General features: G+C 50.3%; 1 protein-coding gene across 1 annotated transcript in view; it reads right to left on the minus strand.

Annotated features, from left to right (window-relative positions):
• Positions 1 to 23,490, minus strand: part of c14h14orf180 (chromosome 14 C14orf180 homolog) — a 135,834-nt gene that overhangs the window by 65,964 nt on the left and 46,380 nt on the right. Inside the window, exons 3-4 of the mRNA XM_072699199.1 lie at positions 23,214 to 23,337; positions 21,995 to 22,025 (exon numbers count right to left, since the gene is read on the minus strand). Of these exons, the coding sequence (XP_072555300.1) occupies positions 21,995 to 22,025; positions 23,214 to 23,337 (155 nt within the window). The remainder of the gene's footprint in view (positions 1 to 21,994; positions 22,026 to 23,213; positions 23,338 to 23,490) is intronic.

Here is a 23,490-nt window from a genome sequence, read left to right on the forward strand (position 1 = left end):
CGAATTTACGACCGCCCCCGTCACCCATCCTACAGCTGCAGGAGAAACCGCAGGAAGGCCCAGTTGTCCTGGAGAGGGGCTATCAGCAGGGGGCTTGTGTGGGGGTGGCGTTCTGAGGAGTATGTGGAACCCTAGGACATTCCGGAGCCCTCTATAGCGTGCAAAAAGGGGGCTGAGAACAATAAAAGTTCTTTTTGGTGACATAACTATGGGACATTAACACATAATCAAATGAAACTGGGTCATATTACACAAAGCCTCTGAGATCATCACCCAGACTCACAGGACCTACAGGCTTCTCTGCCACATGAACCAAGGTCAGTGTGGCAAAAAAACACCAACCTTGTGTCCTGGGGAAGAATAAAAACACTCTATAATCTCAGGCTGTTGGAATGAGGTGTGAGCTTTGTGGGATTAGCTAGGGCTTTGGATAAAGGCAACAGGTAAGAATGCTTTAAAAGAGCGTTTCCCAATCCGGTCCATGGGGACCCACAGCTGCTCCACGTTTTTGCTCCCTTTCAGCTCCTTGTCAGATGGTCTACATTTCTGCAAATCGTGAACTGTCTGTGGGTCCCCAAGGACCATATTGGGAAACACTGCTTTGAAAAAAAAAAAAAGCCAAGCTATGTGACACCCCTTAGGGTCACTAGGGGGCGCTGCACTGTGCAGTTCATCCTCTCCGAGCATGCTGAGACAGACCGCGTACGAGGCTCATCTGAGAGATGAAGCTTAAGAGACCCCACAGAAGAATGGTAGAGATGCACATCACGTACAAACCTGCCTTCTCCGCTCCGAGAGGCTCTAGGATCTCTCTGCAGGCTGGTGTGAGAAGCCAGAGCAGAGCTAACTCACGCTACCACTGAGCGACTGCACGCTGCGGAGAGGCTGACCAGGGCCGCGAAGCATGAAGGGAAGGGGCAGCCGGAGCAGTCAGATGTTTAGTGGAATGGAGCAGGTCCCTGGTTCAGGTTTCAGCGTCCTACGAAGGCCCCAGAAACGCAGCAAGCAGTGTTAAGCAGCTGCAACACACACGCGTATCTGCAGTAGCGGTTGCACGACAGTCAACAACGGTTATGTCATGACACTCTGTCGATGTCAACTAATCGCAGATGATGTCATTAATAAACCCACAAGCAACAATCTGTATTGGCAAAACAGGCGGCTTATACGCATATCTTTTACAGGGAACAAAATCAAGTAGAAACAGACTGCAACTCAGCACCAACAATTTATGCAACTGTGACACTTATATGCTGCAAGTTCCATTTAAGTGTGAAAGAAGAAAGACTGAAATGTTGGTATAGCACTTGGGGAGGAAAGCCAAGCTCACAAGCCCGCTCTTCGCTGGCGTATGGTCGGGAACTTTAGTAGTTCCTGGGCACTTTTGTGTGTGTCGCTTTCCCACTGCATAACAGGAACCATGACCTTTATGCTAAATAAGCATGTGTTTTCATACGAGACTACACTGCCACCCCAAGATAATGGAGAATAGACGAGTTGTTTTGTTCATTATTTGTTAGTTACTGGGATGGATTGATCGCGATCAAAACAGGACGGAGGCTTGTATTTATATGACCTGAAACATGTTTATAACTCACCGTTAAATCTGGGCAGCATATCGATCCTTCATTTCCCACAGAAATGATGCAACATTATTCTGCTAATAGACCTAAGCGCTGGCAAGTTTCAACAGTGGCAGCGGTGATATTATATATTATATAGGTAGTAGCACATTGGTTATCGACCAGATTATCTAAAGCAGAAACATGGAGATGCAAGCAAAAATGTATTCATTGATGCATTAAATATAACTGAAGTACAAAAATAAGTCTGCTCAATTTTTGCTCCAATGATTATATCTCAGTTCCCTCACACTTTGTTATGAATCCGGGCAGCTCGGGCGAGAGAACATGGCATGGTGCAGGAACAAAAAGGATGGACGACCCACTTGCGGCTCAAAGAACAAAAACAAACAGGGTTTATTTAACTGAACTAAAAACACAAGAAAGGACTAACAAAAACAAAGGACCACGAGGGGTCAAAAGAAAACAAAGACTACTACAAAACAGGGCAGGTAACATCTAACACAGGGAATACTACTGAAGCACAAACAGAACCTTCACAAACAGAACCTTCACAAACAGAACCTTCACAAACAGAACCTTCACAAACAGAACCTTCACAAACAGAACCTTCACAAACAGAACCTTCACAAACAGAACCTTCACAAACAGAACCTTCACAATCAACCTTCTACCATCAACCGACAATGAACCACTGAGGAACTAAACAGAAGCAGGAACTAAAATACTAAAGGGGTAACGAGACTAACACAGGACAGGTGAGACTAATTAACAAAGACCAGGGAAACAGGGCACAGGTGGAACTAATAAACTCAAAGGAGCAACACAGGGAAACAAAGAACTAACCAAAGACACAGGGAAACAGAAACCAACACTGGGGAATTAAACAGGTAAAGACACAAGCAGGGGCACAAGGAACAAAACAACCAACTACAAAATCAGACAAAAGAACTAAAGAAACTCAAATGAAACACTAGGGAGCAAAATAGAAAAACAGAGGAGGTGGGATTCGAACACAGAACAAGGATCACAAGCAACCACATGCTCAACACATTGAGCCATGTGGTCAGACAGGAAATAGGAGAGAACAAAGACTAACATGAAGAACGGGATGACCAGCAACACCTACTGGTCAAACGGGGAAGGGACACAGAGTGAGACAACAGGGGCTGACCCTGACACACTACCATGTAACTGGTATTCTCATACATGTTGTTAGTGTCATAATCACATGATCAGCAACTAGTCAACGTCAAGGTTAAATAGTCATCGCAGAGCGGTAAAGTTGACTTCTTGACTAGTCTACGGGAGCCTGACCGCCATGTGAACATTAGCAGATGATGAAACCCTCAGACCTCAGAGCGCATCGCGACAGGTTTCATTCGTCGCTGATGCTGTGCTGTCGGAAGGAGTAGCAAAGTGAGAGACACCCAAATAGGTTCTCTGTACACAAAGAAGCCTCATCTCAACCGCCTGTGCCATGATGCGTCTGGAGAATAAACCTCCGCCCTGCGCAGACGTTCTCACACATAGGCGATGGCGGCCACTCAGTTCCGTCTCAGATATAAATGATCTATTCCACACCGATTTATGCGTCTCTCTGGACGGATTATGCAGGACATTGGGAAGGTCGCAGAAGCACTTTTGCCTGTGCGTGTGTGTGTGTAGCAGAGTGACAACACAGAAAGACAAAATGCATGAGCGCCAGCCAACACTCACGATCACACCGAAATCCCCGCACATCGGAAATGTGTCTCTACAGGATATGGGAGCAAAAGATTTCACAAAATGTGTTGTTATATTAAAAATGAGCAAAAAATCTGAAGTGGAGTCATACTACAGGATACGAGACTATACCCTGCTGTTACACCCGAGGGTGAGCTACTTAAAATAAAATATTGCGCAGTGTGAATAGACGGCTGTCCTTTGGGATGAAAGTGTCGGACTCCCCGTTCCCATCTTCACCAGCCAATGAGGTGGTACCCTCCAGCTGTTAATCGCTTGTCACAGGATGACTCAAATTACACAGAAACACCCCCCCTACATTTCCCATCAATCCCAAAGATTCCTGACGCCCCCTACCTCCCCCAAGCCCAACCCAAGGTCACCGACTATGACCTGACAGGACATTATTTTCGGTAAGGCAGCCCAGAGACTCAGATGGCACCGGAACCTGTAGATTGTCCACCGCCCTCGGGGGCATGCAGACACCCATCAGCACCACGCCAGTTCAAAATTTCACATGAAAGATGTTGATCACATGAAAAATGATGATCTGAGCTCAGTTAGCCAGAAGAAAGATTTAACAGACTGAAGTGTGGATCAACCCATAGCTCACTTATAAACTACTTAATTCAAAAAATCGTTTATTCTGAGCAATCCATCACCACAGTATTGTCAGTATATATCCCCATAATGGCAGAGCATGCACTTGATTGGATTTCAAACGGATTGCTTTTAAAACGCCATCCAGAGTCAGTAACGGAAGATTAAGATGCATCAATACCCAACAGACCGCCACATATGACTGACGGGTAAAATGTACAAGAACAAGGACAGAGTCATGTGACATGGAGTGTAGACGTAAGCAACCACAGGCAAGCAGCCTACCCCCCCCCCCCCAATAACTTATGTATACCTAAGGACTCTGTTAGTGAGGGTGGGGGCATCACAATCATGAATGGGATCCTAACGCCATTCGTTAAGCACGTCCCGGCTCATGTGTCAACAGCCTGCCAAAAACACCACGATTATCGCGGCGGAACAGAGAAACAGACACAACTAAGACAACAGAGCTACAGCGACTTCCTGTCTGCACGCTTTGCATTACAGTGAAGCATTGACTCCTTTCACTGCACGTTCACCACCAACACGCACACAAGCGCGGTTGAATACATGTTTAATTTTCACTGCTTGATCGCGGTGGGAGAGGTGAATGAGGTTTGGTCGGGTGAGTGAAATGCCCCCATTTTCAGGTCAGGATCCCGGAAATGTCTGTATCTGGCTCCTGCACAGACCCCGGGAAAACACAGGATGCCGCCACTTAGGGAGAAACAAGAAAATACACATATATGTACAGTATATATAAAAAAAGAGCGGAAATTAAAAACGGGTGTGCATTGAGAATGCACAGATGCAGCGGGTATTAAATGGAGGTGACCTTTAACGGCAGCATATCCTGGCTCCCAGCACACAGCACGGGCGTCTGGACGGCCGGCTGGAGACGCGCCAACCGGAAGCCGAAGCGGGAGATTAACGAAACGCCACGAAGGTCGTCATTTTAACAACGGCGGGCACCTCGATCATTACCGCGGTCTGGTCGTCTCGTTAAGCAGGAGGCCCCCATCCTTAATTATGACCATCCCATAACGATTTTCATCACCATTATAAAAATCAATTACAGTTCTAATTCTGCGGCCTACGTGAAACGGCAAAGCGACTGTTGTCTTTCCCCTCTGAAAAGGCCGGGCAGTGTAATGGTCTTAAAAATGGATAACCTGTTAAGTGAATTTGTTGTGGGACAGTCATCATTCCGATGACAGATTCTGGAAATGCTTCCCAGGGGACACAGGGGGTTATTAATTCTGTGAACTCCAGCAGTGACATACCGTAAAAACAGTCTCTTACAAGGTATTACAATCTTTCACTATTACTGCAGCTATAACCAATGTGACCTCTGTAACCTGAGCGGATCCTACGCCGTGTACCTGCCAGCACACCCACAGTAAAAAGAAATCATCCCCTGTTTTTGGCCATTAGTCATAATCCTTGTAAAACTACACATCGCCCATCTCGAGGATCATTTCCAGGGCAGGAGGTTCTCAGGACCCAAAGAGCCGTCCACCAAATGCCTCAAAATGACATTATATTTACAGAAAGGTGCTCAACCAGCCACCAGTTGTTTCCTCACCAAAGCTGCCTAGAATCCTGGTCAATGTCCTTCAAGTGAGTCCTGGTGGCCCGATAAACCACAACAACACAATCCACAAGGTTTAGGAGACGCCGAGCATAAAGAAACCAGTTGAAACGTTCATCTGTAATGACAGGTGGGGGTGGAGGAACCGAGCCTATAGAGTCTGCAGAGTTGGCTGAGGGCTCTCCCACGTTGACAGGAGAGATCCAGTGACGGCGTGCTGGGGGCACGGCGTGGGCATCCCTCGGCTGACCAGCACACACCATCCAGCTTTGGCTCACAGCACCCCATGCGGTCGGCCATTTCAGTGTCGGTGGAAGGGAGGCCCCCCCTCCCCGCCCCACTAATCACCCGCAACCTTCCCAGCTATCCGCAGTTCTCGACTCCCCCGACACCCTCATCTGGTGGCAAAGACCAGCCCAGTCCTGACTCTACTTCTCTCCTTAAAACTGGTTTAGAGGGGAAGCAAACATAGAACAGGCTGCGTGTAGAAAAGCAGAACGGGATGCAAATTCATCAAGTTCATGGGGAAACCATTAGACACAGCAGCTGTTTACATGGTGACTCTGCGCGACGAGAAGATGAAGCAGCAGCCATATGGGAGAAGAAAGTCACAGACAGAGACCTTCGGGGCTTATTTTGGAGTCTGTCCGTGTGCTTAAATGTCAGTCGTGCATAAACGCCTCCCAATTAGCACCGTGAAGGAGCAGCGGGCACAACGCTGCAGGTCAGGCTGCGTCCGCTAGCAGCTCCCTGAGGTGACAGACAGTGACAGACATGGGGGAACGAGGGGCACGTGAGCCCATCAACGCCAGCTGCTATGGTGGCTTGTGGTGCTGGTCCGCCACGCCAGTCCTGTGCAGCGCACCTCATCCTCGCAGGTAGCCAATGTGACAGAAATGAGTGGAACTACTAACACCAGAACACAGCTGCGTGTTCTCACGTCCCCCAAGTGTGAGGAGGACATCTCCAGCGGAACCCATATGATGCCATGACTGCTGCGCTGTCTTCATTATCATCACTATCATCATCATCAGCACCATAATAATAAGCCCAAATTACTAGCGATTTGCAGCTAATGCAACAAATCATACTGAGCTCTTGCTAAACTGTATCCCGAGGGTCCAGAATCAGTTCAGGGAGCAATTTTCCCTACTGGCTTGGTTAACTGCTAGGCCGACCCGACTCACATCCCGGCATCCCCGACGCCCTGGGAAACTAGAGAGACCATCACAGGTGTAAGGGCTGGAGCAGGATGTTGTAACAGCTTCGAATCTGTGGCAGGGATCAGAAGGGCCACTTGTTAATCTGAAGAGGGCTGAAACCAAATATTATTCCTTACAGTGGCTATGGAGTGCTGGGTGGGGCAGTGGAGCAGTCAGGTCATGTGGGGAGGCGGGTCAAAAAATGCAAATGAGGTCTCTGTGCAGAGGATCCAGAGGCTAATTGTTCCCATTTACATAAAACAATCCCCAAGTCCTCCAGGCACGCGATGGTGAGCTAGTGTGGGGAGAGGCTCAAATCCCAACCCAATTACCACCCACGACAGCACCAGCGAACCGCACCAGTGAACCGCAGACGGGGAAAGGCCAGCACAGGCTCCCAGCATAGGTCCCTTCTGACCCAAATGAATAGCGCCCTCTGGCAGCCAGCCCGGCAGATGCACACCAAAGAGAGGCCACAGGTGTCATCATGGCATTGTGGGTAACGTCCGGTTTGGCACCAATCAGGGCCTTGACAGCGGTCCCACTCGCTCTCCAGATGGGCCTGATTATTGAGTTATGTTTGATTTTTATGATCTAATGAAATCATGCGGACAGATGTGCTTTGGCTGAAGCCGGCCAAGGCCCTGTGGCATACATCTGAAAGAGCAGTCGACACCCCCTGGACGGCCGGCTGCTGCGGCCTCCGACTCCCTGCCTCCGGGATGCTGTAAAACTCTCTCCCTGATAATTAGCCCATCACATCTGTTCACGGCCCCAGGACCTGCCAGTGCTCTAGGGATGCCCCGCTCACATGCGGCCAGCCGCCCGCCTCCTGCGAGCCCCCGCGTCTGCGGGTGGCAGCCAGTAATCATGCCTGTCCCACTAGAGAAACATTTATGAGCCCAAATTGTAATTGTCCTGCTCAAAACTGTGGCTGCTTCCTGTCTGCAGGACAGTTCACGCCGTCCTCAGAAGAGCCTCGACCCAGAGTCGGGAGATGACACTGAAGGAGAGACACCTGGCGTTTCCATAGAAACCGAGGGCACCCTCCTGCCCCCCCACACAAGGTGACCTGGAAGCCGGGCCAGCAGACAGCTTGTTTACGGAGCAGTCGTAAAGGTGTCGGCCCGTCGGCCGGCAAGGCCTCGCTTTGCTTATCTGGGCCCCCCCCCCTAACCGCGCTGCAGTCATCAGGACAAATAAGCAGCGGATACATAAAAGTGTCATCGGTCCTCGCAGCTAGACAGGGTGATGAGTGGGGTCCGGCGCCGGCCAGGGGATAGAGCGCTAACACCCACCGGCCATTCCCATGATTCTCTAGGGCCCAGGCCAGATCAGATAAGGGGCCACGTCTCCCGCACCATCCGCAGATGCATATCCACCCCCCCATGCTCGTGAATCCTATTGTGAGGGAACCAATCTGGCTGTGGGACACAGATAATAACGTCGGGGTAAATGCTTTCTGCTCTGACAGAACAATAGGGCAGCGGCTGTCATCTTAAAAAGGACCCGGCTTGGCTCTGCACCGCGGGTCTCGTCGTTTCGCGGCGGTTTAGCCGTCTCACGTGTGACCTCCTGCGACGCGTCAGTGGGGGGGGCGGGGGGGGGACAGCACCGAAAAATGTGAAGTGTGACAGCCGGGGCGAGCTCTTCCTCCCGCTGCAGAGAAGCTGATCAGAGTGTGGTAAATCGCGCTGACAGTCTATTCACCTGCAGGCTGCATTCCCCGGTGCCTGTCGTTAGCTTCTTCCATGCCGGAATCAAACTCGGCGAAAAACAGCCACCACCAGGAAGGCCAGCTCACGTGGCCCACAGCTATGACCTCAGCGATCATTTCAGCCAATTATTTTACAGGGTTTCCATGCACCTTGTCCCATTTGTATGGAAATGAGTTAGGGGGCGACGCTGAGCTGGAATAAACACGTCACTAATGCCATCGACGGCGATCTAAGCTCGTTAGACTGAGCAAACAAAGCATTAGAAATGAACACCTCGGAGTTTGGCTTCAGCGCAGAACCCCAAACATATGAGAGCCAAAGACAGGGGGCGCCCTGTGGGCCTATTAGCCTCTGAGACTCAACGGTTTTGCATTCAGTGGTCCCGTGTCAGCCGCTTGCTGGCTGAGAATGGCTGCAGATGAGCAGAGGCAATACAGAAGCAGGATGGGCTGAGCTCAGGCTGTAAGACTGGCATGGCTGGACTGGGATGCAGAGAGACATGCAGACAGAGGCTCCATCGCTAGGGCAGAAACACGGAAATTCAGCAAATCAGACAAAGATCTAAGCTTGCCAATTACCTGTCGCCAATCAGAACGGGGCAGTTTCACTGAGAGTGCCATAATCTGCATGCTTAACGCGCAGCAGGAATGAGCACTGATCCAACAGCCACTTCAGGTACAATGGCTTTAATGTAAAAGCCACGTATGGACAAAAAACGAGGGGGCGCTCCGCTCAGAGCCCCCCCTCACATGCTCCAAATTTGCCACCCCTCCCCCCATTTTAGACACAGAGCCATTTTGGGACAATGGATCATTAGAAAGATTTCTGATTCTGCTCTGAAGAAAGCTGCTTAACAAAACAAATATGGCAAAGGGCAGCCTAATAGACTGCTACAGTGTTCTGTGCATAATGACCAAAAAGAGAGTAAACTACCAATCATCTAATCGCAGTTTCATGTTGGATTCGGCTCACCTGCAGCTGGAACATCTAAATCTGCTCAAATCTGCTAAATCTCTCAAGTACAATAACTGAAAAAAATCATTGCAGCTAAAATTCTTAGTATTTTATTACATTTTTCATTACTACAGCTGCCACACTGTGTACCAGGATTGTCGGCAGACAGCCATTTTGAGACTGCATTTCCCAGATGGCATCAGGAGAGGGAAATATCCAGGTGTCTGTCATCCAACATGGAGCAACGTGGATTCTTAGGCACTATCAGGCAAACAGGGAAATAACCAGTTTGAAATATCTTAAACCGCAACTTTTGTGATGTCAAGACAGCACTGTCAGAACTTCTATGTAAAAAATTTCCAGTGGCAGACCTGGTAAGCTCACATGTGAAGATTACAAACTACATACACACATAGCAACCAAGAAATCACAGATCAGGCCGATTTCTCACTTCGCTCCCTTTCCAGTTATGAGGGAGGACTCAGGTAACAGCCAAAGCCCTTTTGCTGTATTATCTCTGAGGGCTTTCCTGTCTGCTGGGACAGGATCACGGCGGATGAAGCGGTACACTCGTCCGCCCCTGAACAGCCAGCCCCGGGGGGGGGGCAGCACCCCGGGCCCATCAGTCACAGGGGCCTGCATGCCGCTCCCCAGCTCCAGCACCATTATTTCTTCGCTGTTGACCTTTCAAACGACACGCCCGCCAGGCTTCGGAAATCGTCCAAATCCACATTCGGAATTTTTTTAAGCTTCTTTCCCCAGAGGGTCGATTTGTTCTTTGACACGACGGCAAACTTACAAGGCCGAACTGAGGAGGGGGTGTGTCAATCAAGCCCCTCCCTCTACCCCCCCCCAGCCTCCCGCCCGAATGCACCCTTCCTGTCCAGCCGGCCGTCACACATGGTGCCAGCACAGGTCCCTGGCCCCCATCAGGGCGGCGGCACGCTGAGTATGACGGGCGCGGCATTATACCCGCCCCTCCCATAGCTGCTGCCAGACTCCGGTAATGGAGTACCTAGGGCTTCTCCTCACATTTATTTTCCAGGGAATTTAATCTCCACAGAAACGCCCAGAGCTAGAAAATGGAAGCGAGTCTCCTTGCTGACAAAGGCTGGGCCTCCTGGCAAATTACAGCCAGAGAAACACCCCCTGCAGCTTCTCCACAGGTAATACCAAAGTCTGGCCGTACCGTGGTGAGGACACATGCACCAGTCAAGAAAAGAGCCACAAGCCCTTAGCGGACTTGGTCGGATTTGTCCCTGTGCAGGTTTAATATCCCTTAATTTACATTGATATTTTAACTGGTCCTGTAGACACCGTCCGCTACACATGAGATACTCTGTGTCTACATCAAGGTCCTCTAAAATGGCACCTTTCAGGTACCGTGTTGGATTCACCTGCCCAGGTTACATTCCACAGTGTCACTGTCTCGTGGCGGCTGCTTCGTTCAGAGGGGAGCTCGGGCTTGTGCACTGCTTACGGGACACACCCTGAACAGCCCCCCCCCTCCATAATGGATGCACGCGTCCTCTGCCTCCCACTCTGCCCTCCCCCCTCCATCTCACAGACTCATTAGCTGGGCCCGTTTTAATCTACATATCTACTGACTCCCCGTGATTGTTCACCCGTCCAGAATTCCCGGCGAGAGCCAGGAGGGCCGGATGACCCCTTGTTTAAATCCCCTGAGGGTCCATTATGTGAACAAGGCCTGGCATGTCGATGGTCAAGGGAGATAAACCTAACTGGGGGGGGGGGGGGGGGGTGCAGACTAACAAAGACCACATGTGGATGCAAATGGCTGTGGCTCCCTCCACAGGAGCAGTGAAAGCCTAGACCCAGAGACAAGGATGCGGCTTTGTCCGGCTCACATGGGACTGTGCGCGGTCCGCAGGTCCCGCTAGTGTTTTACTCTGAAAATGAGACCGACTGATAGCAGAGCAAAATGGGCCCAGACTACGAGATTTCAGCACTGCTGTGAGTGGGGCTGCAGCACGGCTCACGATAACAGAGAGAGACTGAGCGCGCTCACATCGCACCAATCAAAACCACCGCAATTAACTAGGGAAATGCCGCAAGAACGGATCATTTAAAATCATAATAAAAATCATATCGGGAAATTGTTTTGCAGCCTATTCCTTTCAATGAACGTGTGATTTGAATCCTTGCCTCCCTTTTAATTATTCTGCTTGCCGGGGAACGGCAGGAGGATTTGCATAATCAGGCAAATCTGCCTGCCGAATGGAGAGGCACGTACGGCTAAATCAATTAGGCCCCCATTAAGGTGCTCCCAGTTAAATGTAAATCACAAAGAAGGTGTCCTGGGTGTGCAGAATTACCGCCGCCGCCTCCGGCGTCGTGGGGGGTGCCGGCCGGGAGGAGGGGGCGCCTTCCCCGCCACAGGAAGCCCTCCGCCGGCACGCTGAAATGGCTCCCTCTTCACGCTCACCCTGTTAACCCATTTACTGGAAGGATGCACCTGGGGACAATAACGGTGGCATTCGCTAATGAACTTTCTGCGTGGCATGCCGCCATCGGCACTGGTTTACGCTCTCCGGCCCCAGGTCCTGGCCGGCGGACCTCGCAAAGTAAAAGCCGCCATGCCTGGGTACGGGCTCACCAGCCGTCTTTTACTGCCAGAGGAATTAGCAGTAAAAACAAAAATGGAAGAAGCCGACAGCCACAGGTAGGCTGGGTATCAGTCATGAAACTAATAACAGGGATGGGGAGTAGCCAGTCTCCCCCTCCTCTTAGAGAAGGAACCGGAGTCAGTCAAACAGCTCGAACAGCAGCAGTGCTAAAATATCTCAGATCAATGGCACTTGTCATCCCAACCAATCACACGTCTCATCCTTAGTGAGTGACGGAAGTGACTGACCCGCACAGCTCGGAATCGAGGCTGGAAGGGGGTAACGGCACAACGGAAATGAATCAGCCGGTATCCAGCAGCCTGACGGAAGCGAAGCACACAGTACTGGGCTCAGACCCTGCAGGAGGAAAATTCCGCCTATATTCAGGGCAGCAGGCCAGTGTGCCGCCAAATTGGACCGCTAACGACGGATTTTAACGAGCGAAATCGTCACATCGCATTCCCATTTTACCACAAGGAATGAGTTACAGAAGCATTACAACATTATTATGGGATTTGAACCCACAATTCCCTGGGACGGCGCTCGCGGAGGTGGGGGATCTACACGCCGCGCCCGCTCTCGCCTGCGGAGGGAGGGTGATTTGTTGTTTATTGTTCCAGTGTCAGACCTGACTGTACGCATGTGTGTGCGTGTGTGTGGGGAGAGAGAGAGAGAGAGAGACAGTGCGACACGTCCCATCATCAGTCACTGTCCGTCAGCCTCAGTAGGTGTGGCCGCACTGCACCATGTTTCTGGGCAAATGACAACACAAAAAGAGCAGCGCCGCTCCATGACTAATCCTACCCCACCTGCGACTTTCTCTGTCCCCTCCACAGCTAACTCCATCTCACCTGTGGCTAACTCCACCCCACCCACGCTTGGCCCCTCCCCACCCAGGCCTAGCCCCTCCCTGGGGCCTGTGCGTGTTTATCCAAGGTGAATGTGGCTGACAGGCAGCTCTCCATCACTCTGGTAATTATTAGGGAGAGCACCATCCCCCATTACCCTATTCCTCATTACGCCGCACTATTATCCTGCATTTGAAGCAGGAAATACCATTTCTCTCCGGAGAGAATTTGCATAAAATGCTCCATTGAAAAGCACTTTGCTCAAAATCATGGTGACCATCCCACGTTTTTATTTAAAACCAGATAAAAAGCATGTGCAGCCTGACCTGCAGGTGTAGGAAGGTGCTGAAACGTCAGAGTGATTCCTCACCCGTTATTCACGGCACGGATAAACCCCAGCAAGCCTTTGTTTCCATGAAGATGCACCAAGCAAGGGGGGGGGGGGGGTTAATTGCCCTTGAACGCCGACTGACTCGTTTTTAAAGTAAATGGATAAAGGCAGGAATTATTTTGCTAGATCCCTCAGGGGTGCACAAGACCAATGAATGAAGAAGCACAGAGAGGAGAATGACAACCAGTGACACTGGTGTGACACGCATGCAGATGCTGGGGACATGATGGTCGGTCCTTCTGGCCATGCCTGATCTTGTAAGAGGGACCTACAAGCTGGCCAGTGAGGGGACAAACCCGCTTCCTGTAACACTCTGGAGGTTTGTGGGGAAATGAGACAGACCACTGCGTGATTAACAGTCTCACTGGGGCCACTGGGAAACAAGGTATATATGAAAAAGAATATCACTGTTGACAAGAGAAACTCGGCTACACAATGAGCCAACCTGACGAGCCCAAGCCCCTTGGTATTTAACAGCTGAGTGCCACCCCCGCCCCAAGCCCCCCCCCCCCGATGTCCCTGCTTACACCGACCCACAGGAGAATACCCGGCAGGATCGCAATGTTCAGTGTCATCACCCTGGACCCTGACCTTACTCGCACCGCTGCTCGAGGTGAAGAGGCCGGGCCGTAAGCGGGACAGCCTCACACACGATGCTCCCCGGTGGGCGTCCGTGGCCCGAAAGCCAGTCGGAGGCATCCCGGCCGGCTCCTAACGGCTCCCGTAAACCCGCCCCGGCGGCCCTCTCCGGCGAGTTATCTGCAGCGTTAAAGGTCACCGGCGGAGATGATAGATGGTCGCCACCGTGGGTTTCATTTAAAATAAAGAGCAATAAACACGGCGCTGCTGGCCGCGGAGGAGAGGATGATGGAGGAGCCATTAGCAAAGCAAAGGTCGCAGGCTCCTCCCCCATGGGGGGCGGGGGGGGGGGGGGACACTGCAGTCTGGGGGGGGGCGGGTTGATGCAGCCTCACAAGATGCATCTGGTGAATGCTGTCCTGAATTAAAGGGCAAAGAGCAAGGTACAGAGGTGTCAGGGTGGAAGAGAACATCTTTGGGGTGGGGGGGGAGGGGGTGACATTCATCCCATGCAAATGAGGTGCCAGATTGGGGTCCTGGTGTCAGCTCTGTGACATACAATGGCCTCTCCTCACCATCAGCAGGAAGAACACACTGAGCATCCTCTGAGCTGTCCCCCCACCCCGCACCCCACCCCGCACACCACCCCCCACCCCAGCCCGCACCCCACCCCAGCCAGCTTTTACCTGGAGTCCACATGCACTCTCTTTATAGAGCACAGCTGTTCTCCGGCACTCCAGAGCCGTAAAAAAATGTAACATCATCGCAAAGCGAAGAGGGCAGAAATGACCCCCGGATCTGCTGCTCATGAATATCAGTGGCCCAGCGAGTCCTGCTGTTTACTGCAGAAGGCTGCAGCGTAGCAATGTTGCATCTTCCTCACTAAACATGGTTAAGACCACTGGGCAGGTTGCTTTGGTTCAGCCAGCCAAGCAAATAGGTAACAAGTAAAGCTAAAAAAAAAAAGAGCACTCACTTTTTTGTGTATCCCTGTATCCCCCCCCCCAGGAAGTACATTCTGACAAACTACTGTGGCTCCATGAGATCTACAGGGCTGATCCTGAAGTCACCTTTTGCTCTGTCCTGCTTGTTTCACCCCTTCTTCACCCCTCCCTGACACCCAGCCTCCCCGGTGACCTGTGCATCAGCAGTGCAGCCCTGTCAACACCCCCCAACCCCATGACGACATACACACTTCCGGCACCCTGCCTTTCGTCTGTCACCCTTTAACTTCAGCTCACTCCATTAAATTCCTGGCTGATTTAACAGGTCTGCAGGGTACGTGCCAAACCAGCAGGTGGTCTTCATTATTCTGGGGTGACGTGGTCGATGACCGATGACCACACCCAACCTCAGCCAAGGGCCAGGATGAGGAACTACTCTGGTTATCAGTTGTACCTCCTTAAATCCAGGGCCAATCTCTTTAAGAGAAGGGCATCAATCCACTTGTATAGAGTATTTGTGGGTTATTCAGGTAAATTCCAGTAAATATCAATATAAAATCTGCAATAACTGCTGCAATTTCAAGGTATGAAAGAGGACCGGACTTATTCCCACACAGACACACGCGTCTCACACTGCATGAGTCTCCCATCGGCTGACATGCTGCACATCCGACCTCCACATCGGTGGAAATTACATGGGTGCTGAGATACAACTGCCTGACAAACAAAGGCCAAGCGCTGCTGATGTAAAGCACTCAAAATGTAACCCTGCCTCTCAGCCTGCCTGTGGACAGCACACCGGTATCTCACCCCACATGTCTGGCGGTTTGGCAACCTATACAAGGACAGATAACACCCGTACACCCCCACAAGCTGGAACTGCAACCCAGCCTGAATTAAGGGTACTCCCCTTGACCGTACGAGACCGAGCCAGAAAAACAAGCAGCATGCCATGTAACCAGTTCAGTGGTTCCCAATCACAACCGTAGACCAGCTGGTATTCCAATGGGCTGCAAAATGCTGGGGGTCTGTGGGAGGGGCTGGATAATTTCCAAAAACATACTGGATGTTTCAAGCCACACCTTTCTGAAGATGCCTGACGCTGCACGTTTTTTTACATCTTTAAAAAGAAATGGTTAAACTTCGGGTTAAAATCGGGTTGGCCGATCGATCCGGAGGGTGGTCGGTAAACTACCACCAGCATCACCTCCTCCCCCCAACCTCCAGCCCCCCCTGCTGGCACGGCAAGTTTAATGGCATCTAGAAATACCAATAATAAAGGAAAGTTGGCAGCAAGCAAACAAGCTCTAATGTTGATGATATTTTCATTATTTTCCATTCTGTAGTCATAAAAAGTTTGGAGCCCCTACTCTATTAACGTATAAATGAATGAATACATACATAAATAAAGAAAATGGACAAATAAACGGTGAGTATGGATTGTTTCAGCATTTGAGAACGACACATAACAAAATAGGCTGTCCATACAAAGGATGCTTAGAAATAACGAATTAAACAGCTCTCAAACAAATATCCCTGCCTCACAACTAGACCTGATCACCAGGTACAATGGAGTCCATTTGGTCCAACGTGCCTAACGACTATTAGAAAGCTCACTTCTCTCCATCATTTAATGACCTATTGGAAATCTTTAAGGAACCGCAGCCCGATAAATTCTGCAGTGTCACTGAACCTTTGTCACGTGGCAAAGATGCATTGCTGTCGTTTTAGGGGTCCTGCTGTCATTAAAGCTCTGTTGTGTTGACTGTGGCGTAAACTCCACACGTCTGAACTGGGGCCCCATGGTCAGGTAGCCTGGATGCCAGTTAATCCAGCACAACATCTTGGGTGTAACTAGAGATAAATGACTGAGGAGACTCTACAAGACACTGTAAGGGATATCTAATTGGAGTCAATGAGCTGCATCCGTCAACAGTGCCCAAGCAAGCACGTCTACGTCACGACAGCGTCAACCTCGCTTCTGTAATCAAGCTCACGCCTGAATCAATATTTACAGGATTAACTAACGCATTTACTCATAACATACCGTAATGAATGGGTGACACACAGAATTACCAGAGCATTAGATGTGTCCGACGGATGCCAGTGCTGGGGGTGATTGGGGTGACGGATGTCAGCTTTTCAGATTCCTGAACCTCACTGTAGGGCTTGTGGGGTTAAAGTCTTCCTAAGATGTTTTATAAAACATGGCCATCCGGAAAACAGCTTATGAAGTCACACACTTGAAATGAAACGCTCTGCGAGTTCCTACAAGCCCACTTCCCGGATCAGCATGCCTGCTTAAGCTCCGATCTACACCAAGACAGCATGGATGCAACCAGAAGATGGTTCAAGTCTGTGTTTGTGCTTCACTTGCAGTGATGGAGGTTCACACTTATGGGGGTGTTATGGGCACAGGCCGGGGACCCCCCACAGAAACTCACTCAACAATTGACGCCACACAGATTCTGACTTCGCACTGACCGTGACCAAGAACCTGCAGGAGGGAATGAAATCCTCACAGAAGCTGGCAGGGCGGGTGCCCCTACCGTGATTTGACAGGTCATAAACCGAAACGCAGGCCTTCTGTGAGGTCTACTCGATGTCACTCAGAGCAGACGGTCTGTGACGGTCAAGATGCGGCCTTCTGCGTGCCGTGCTGCACGGCACCAAGAGATGGCAACTGTGCCCAGACCTGCTCGTCCCGCTGCCTAATCTCTGCCTCAGCGACAGCAAGCAGTAAAATCGGGCCAGCATGTTACAGACATCGATCAAAGTGAATGTCAATTTATTGATATTGGGTGCACCAGCCCATGCAGGCAAGCATCCCAGCGACATCTACCGACGAACACGCCAATGACCTCACCCTTGGCACACCCTTCGGAGCCTTCACGAAGAGGTATTCAATGACCGTAGGATTTGAGAGACTCGATAAGGATACCTCCACCCGGCACATCAATAACTTAACTGCGGAGGTTTGCTGAAAGTTATTGGGCATGTAATTGGTAAGAACAAGGCAAACAGCTCTCAGCTGATGCCCTTTAATCCCCGAGAATGTGTTTATGGCCCCTTAACAGTTTTTCAAATTGACCCTGGTGAGCTTTGAGCAATGAGTACAGGAAAAGCCTTCCTTAGTTTGTACACTGCGAGAGGAAACTGTAGTCTCATATCACAATGTCATTTGATTCATACACGACTGTCCCAGCACACAACCTTATATCTGGCGTTTGTGTCAGTCTAAAGGCGTAACACTCGCGTATCCGCACTTCCTAAGCATACACGGAAACGTTCATAGTTCTCCGGTCAAGCTGCATACTTTGCACATGCGCACAACATGTAGTATTTATAATTTTATTATAATTATCATTAATAATAATATAAAGTGAGCTTTGTGTCCGTTTCTCTATTTTTTACAAATTCAGAGAGCCAGCTCACGGAGTGGACGTGAGATTTTCAATTCGAGACAAGTCTGCACTCACACACACGCATTTACATGTATGTAACAGTTTTATTACCTTGTAAATCATCTATAGGGTTTGCAAACTACCCCAGCGCTCCTCAAAAGCATCCATGTTGGTATTTAAAGTGGACGCTAGCGGATCGTTTATATGCAGTGCGTCCAGAGCTGCGCATACTCAGCTGCAGGGACGCAGATTTGGAGTGCAGCAGGCGTTGCGGAGGCGCATGATGACGTTAAATGCGTCATAAACGTTCGAGCGGACGCGTCCGCTAGTATGCGTGCGAAGTCTGAACCAGCCTTAACATCACAATGTGAATTGGTCTGTTTAAGGACTTAAGGATTCAAGGGTTTTGTTATTTGTAATGTATGCATACCAACTATAACCTGCAGTGAAATGCAAGATGGTCAAATCCGCCTTAGTAAGAATTAGTGAAAAGCACTAGGAAAAAAGTAACAGCATATTAAATATGTAATACATAAGGAACAGTGAAGGAAAACAAGATAAGTACCAAAAGAGCTCCAATGAAGTGCATGGTGCACACACCTTTATCGGTAACTCAAAGAAAGGTCTTTATGTTTCACTTGGCAATTCGTCAGAAAGCAGAAAATTAATAACAAAATGCAGAAAATCAGCAGCAAGACAAGCCAGCCAGCTGTCGATTAGCACGTAATCAGATCCCTCTCTAAGACCATGCATTTGGAAAAATTACAATCTTTCCGCTCGATCTGCTGCCATAAATGAATAATAATGTAAGCGGGTTGCGTGTGTGTGTGCGTGCGCACGTGCGTGCCTGTGTGTGGTCCTGAATGCTCATTCTGGCCTCAGATATGAGCCCTGCTGCTTCTGGGTGGAATCTGAGGCCATCGAGTAATCGCCTCCAGTCTTGTCTAAGGGGGCTGGCTCCGTAGAGAACTATGAACGAGGGCGACCAGCTACAGCGTGTCAGGCAGCAGCTACGCTGCACCCAGATCGAGGTGAACGTGGGCAGACACTGCGCTCCTAGGAGGAGGACCATTACCGCGAGGCTATGTTTTGACCCAGCTCTGCTTACCAAGAGTATCCCACAGTTCTCAGCGTGCCACTTGTAACACTTGCCTCAAATGACCTTCTAATTCAATACGTACATGTAGAGCAGCAGTTACACGACAATTCAGCTGGATTGCTGCATCCAACCGGTTGTGGCCCTGCCCTCTCCGACATAAAGGAGCCTTTCTCACTCTGCGAAGGCCAGAAGCACGTCCGGCAGACTTGGAAGCCCGCTGGAAGGAGTCGATAGGGCGTTAGTGTGAGGCTGATTTGGTGCCGGACTCTGGGCAGTAATTAAAGTCCCACGGCTGAGAGAGATAGCAGGAAGGAGCGCTTCAGGCCGCTTCCCGCTACGCCGCCGCTCTTATTGACTCGCCCCATAGAAAAATAATTAACTTAAATACCCTTTTTTCCAAGCCAGTGCATTTGTTACGAGGTGCAATCCTCTAGTAATGAAATCTGTTTAGGTCCTTAATGAACCTTCCAGCACGCAGAGGAGTTTCCCAGAAGACGTGACTGGTTCTGGGGCCCAGGCGCGGCCCGAAAGGGAGCTGAGGGGCCTCGTCCCGCTCGCCCGTCTCCGGCTTCTCACGCTAACGGTCACGCATTGGCAGCGTTGCCATAGAAACTGACACGGTGTGGCGGAGGTGGTTATGGACCTTGGAAATCTTGGTATATCACCAAACCCGTCCCTGGGCGCTGGCCAAACTTCACCAAAGAGAAAAACTCTGCAAGCCGATCCGAGTAATAAGCCTTGAGGCTTCATGTGCCGGCCGATACCCGCCTGTCAGGGCTTCACTTCCACACCCCACTATCCCATGGAAGCCCCCCTGACAGCCACTTTGCCCTCATTAGGCCATTCGTGGAGATGACCCTGTTTACTAACCAATCACAAAACGGCAGTATTTCAGACTGTCCCTTAAATGCCTTGCGTTGCCATGACAATTATCTGCCATTTTATGCCATGACATCCTCAATGACATCTTCGTCAGCGCCCCCCCCCCCCCCCCCCCAAACCCAAACAGGAAGGGGTTCAGTGGGAGGGCAGGAATTTAAAGAGAGAGAGAAGGAGTGAAAGAATGAAAGCATGCCACCCGACCGACGGCGAGGGCAGAGCCGGGCACCTGGTAAGAGCACATGTGGGCACTGATGCAGGCACTTGGCCGCAGGGCGTGGGAAACTCGGACTGGCGCTCCCTCTGGCTAGGTGGTCCGCTTTGGCGAGCAGGTGGGTTAGGGTTTCAGCCCTAATAGCTGAACGTGGGAAAGGATCTTCCCGAGACAGTACCACCCACAATGCCACGCCTTCCCACGATGCCCCATTGAATGCCCTTTTGTACTGTTGCAGTCCATCCGAGGTCTTCTCAATGCCCGTTTGTGCCACTGGATATGGGTCCGTTGAAAGCAGGAGTACGACGGCCTAACAGATTCTGGTCCACGTCCATCGTCTCCCTCCATTGTTCTGGTGCCGGTTGGGCCAAATGACACCACTGAGTCTCCATCAACAGCATGAAACGTCCAGCGGCCAGAGAGACCCCCTCTTCCGTGTCAGATCAAAGTGTGGCCTCCGCAGACGGAGACTGTGGACAACCCTGTCACTTCAGGATCACAGAAACCCTTGGCGAACTCACACTGAACAGCACCCAGGGAAGCCCATTAGGGACCGCTGGCCATGAGGTATAACTTCTATTGGCCGAATATCGAATCCATGCTATTTGTTAATACATTTTTGTTAAATCTACTTTTAGTGAATTTCTGTTCGCGGCTGCACAGCAGATATTAATCATGAATTTCAAATAAATAAAACCTTGTGTTTGGAATAGAGATCACATTATAATGATGCTGTGAGCAAAAACTCGTTACAGATGCTCGGCACAAAAAGATTCAATGCTATTCATCCTCCTTTTCTGACATAAATAGGAAACATCTATATTTCCGCTGAGTTTACAGTGCCCTAATAAATAAAATTTATAAAAATAAATATTTTTGCCATGATGCGTAACCATGGTATCCCAAATCCATCAGTCACTAAGGCGCTGAATCGTCTGACTGATTATGGTCACGCCTTCCCAGTTTAGCCACACCCACTCCCCACGCCAGAGCAGCACAAATTAGGCTCCACTGAGTGAGAATGTTAGCCAGCCATGTATGAGGAGGGAATCTACAGCCTTTTTTGGCAGCTTATGGAGATGCAACAGGGTGCTGGGTCCCTCCTGGGAGGAGATAAGGGCAGCAGGTGCATTGTGGGACGGCCGCCAAGGATGGTAGGTAGGATTTAGTTGCAGCGTTTTTGCCAATCACCTGCTCTCCTAAAGTTAACTGACAGATACCCCAACCAAGTAACAAATGTTCATGTGAAGTCCCGCCCCCGCGATGAACTACTTTTAGCAAATATAACCAGAGCAGATTGCTGTAAAAAAACAGCAGACTGAGGTACATAAACACTCATGCAAATGCTCCCATGGGGGCTGAAAATGGCCGCTGAGGTGCTTTGGCAGGCTTCCGCCATCATCCTGCACAGCTTATACCAGCAAAAAAAAAATCAAACAGAAGGCAGGAGCCCCAACCCGAATCCCGCGTTTAGCGTGGTCCTGCTCTGGAGCACCGGGCCGCAGCTCCGGCCCCCACATGCAGGGTCAGCAGGCATCTCAGCTCCGGGGAAATGCGGTAACATGCAGCAAAGGCCCTGCCGCAAAGCGACAACTCATCTTTACGGCGCGGAAGCGCCGCGAGCCTGCCGACCCACCCTGGCCGTGTCACATGGGAGGATGGCGGGCCTTAGAGAAGGTGGGGGAAAAAAAACAAAAAAAAAAAAACATAAAAGCACAGAGAAAAAGCATTCTTAATGGAAAAAAAAGATGAATAATAGATGGATTTGTTTATGCTCCATGTATCACTTCAAATGACAGACGAGAACAGACAAGCGTTAAGAACCACTGGAAGAAAAAGCACGGGCACACGGCCGGGCCTGAACAAAGGAGTGTAAGACGTGGATCCCCAATGGACAGGCGTGTGCCTGCGGCATCCGCACATCCGCCCCCGCGACCCAATCAGAGGCCGTCTGCTTCTGACCTCTGCTTATCGGACGGGCCTGAGCCCCCCCCCCACTGGCACGCTGCCGCGGGTCGCCCCTCCACCGACTTACCGTTCATCTGCATGTATAATTATTACAGGCGCTTCAGGAATCGTTTGCTAAAAAGCTTTATGCAAATTATAATTAACGGTAATTAAAATCCAGGCTGCCCCTGAATGGGAGCCACGGAGCCCGGACGCTGTTTATGAAACCAAATTAAAACTAATGACTTTACTGCAGGAAGAGAGAGGGGGCACCAGAGCCTGCCTCCCCCACCCCACGCCCAGCTCCTCTCCGCGCCTCATTAGCTCAGGTAAGTGCCACTCTTGTCTGAGTGCCCCGCCCACACTGTGACTCTGTGACACCCTCTAGCTGATTCGCATGTTTGGAATAAAACAGCCAATTTTAAGAGCTCAGCTAAAATGGAAAACATCACTTGAGTTTGAAATCAAGTGGAACATAAGTGTAAAAGATATATAATATTTTTTATATTGTTACATTGTGTAATTGTTGTAATGGCTACACAGTTACACACATTCCTCATCAGCGAAACCAGTCAGGACCAGTTTGCCAGACCCGGGATGGAACGACTGGTCCGTCTGGGCGGCGGCACATTAGCGTGACCCGGAACGTCATTGTCAGGGAAACGTTTCTGCCTCCCGGTCCCACGGACCCCTTGAGTAGGAGGCCAGGTAAACAGACGAGGATTCGGCAAAGTCCAGTCCCCAGGTTTCACACGTTCAGCAACAGCAATTAAATTACTGTCTCTCGCAGGCGAGCCATCCCAGGTGAGCCGCCGTGCAAAGGTTCGCCCGCACTGGCAGACGGCACTGGGAGCACTGTGGTTTGGGCCTCTTATTACACTTAGATTGCCCTGCGCCGCTCTAATTACCTGCTGGCGCCTGGGGTCGCCCTCACTTTCAGCACCGTCCTCCTTGTGCTTCTGCTTCCTTCATTCCAGCGAAAACTCAGAGCTTCATTAGCATTTAAAAAGAGGAAAACGCTGCTTCTAGTGCCTGAAAAAAGAACAATTTTGTCAATTGTCAACTTAGGTGGCAGTAATAGCTTGTTAATAATAAAAGTAGTTGCTGGGATACAGTTCGCAGGCTGGACTAACACAGAGCTTCCTTTAATATTTATATAAGGATACAAGGGAAGTGTAACGGGAT

This window comes from Paramormyrops kingsleyae, chromosome 14 (assembly GCF_048594095.1).
Source record: "Paramormyrops kingsleyae isolate MSU_618 chromosome 14, PKINGS_0.4, whole genome shotgun sequence".
Lineage (NCBI taxonomy): Eukaryota > Metazoa > Chordata > Actinopteri > Osteoglossiformes > Mormyridae > Paramormyrops > Paramormyrops kingsleyae.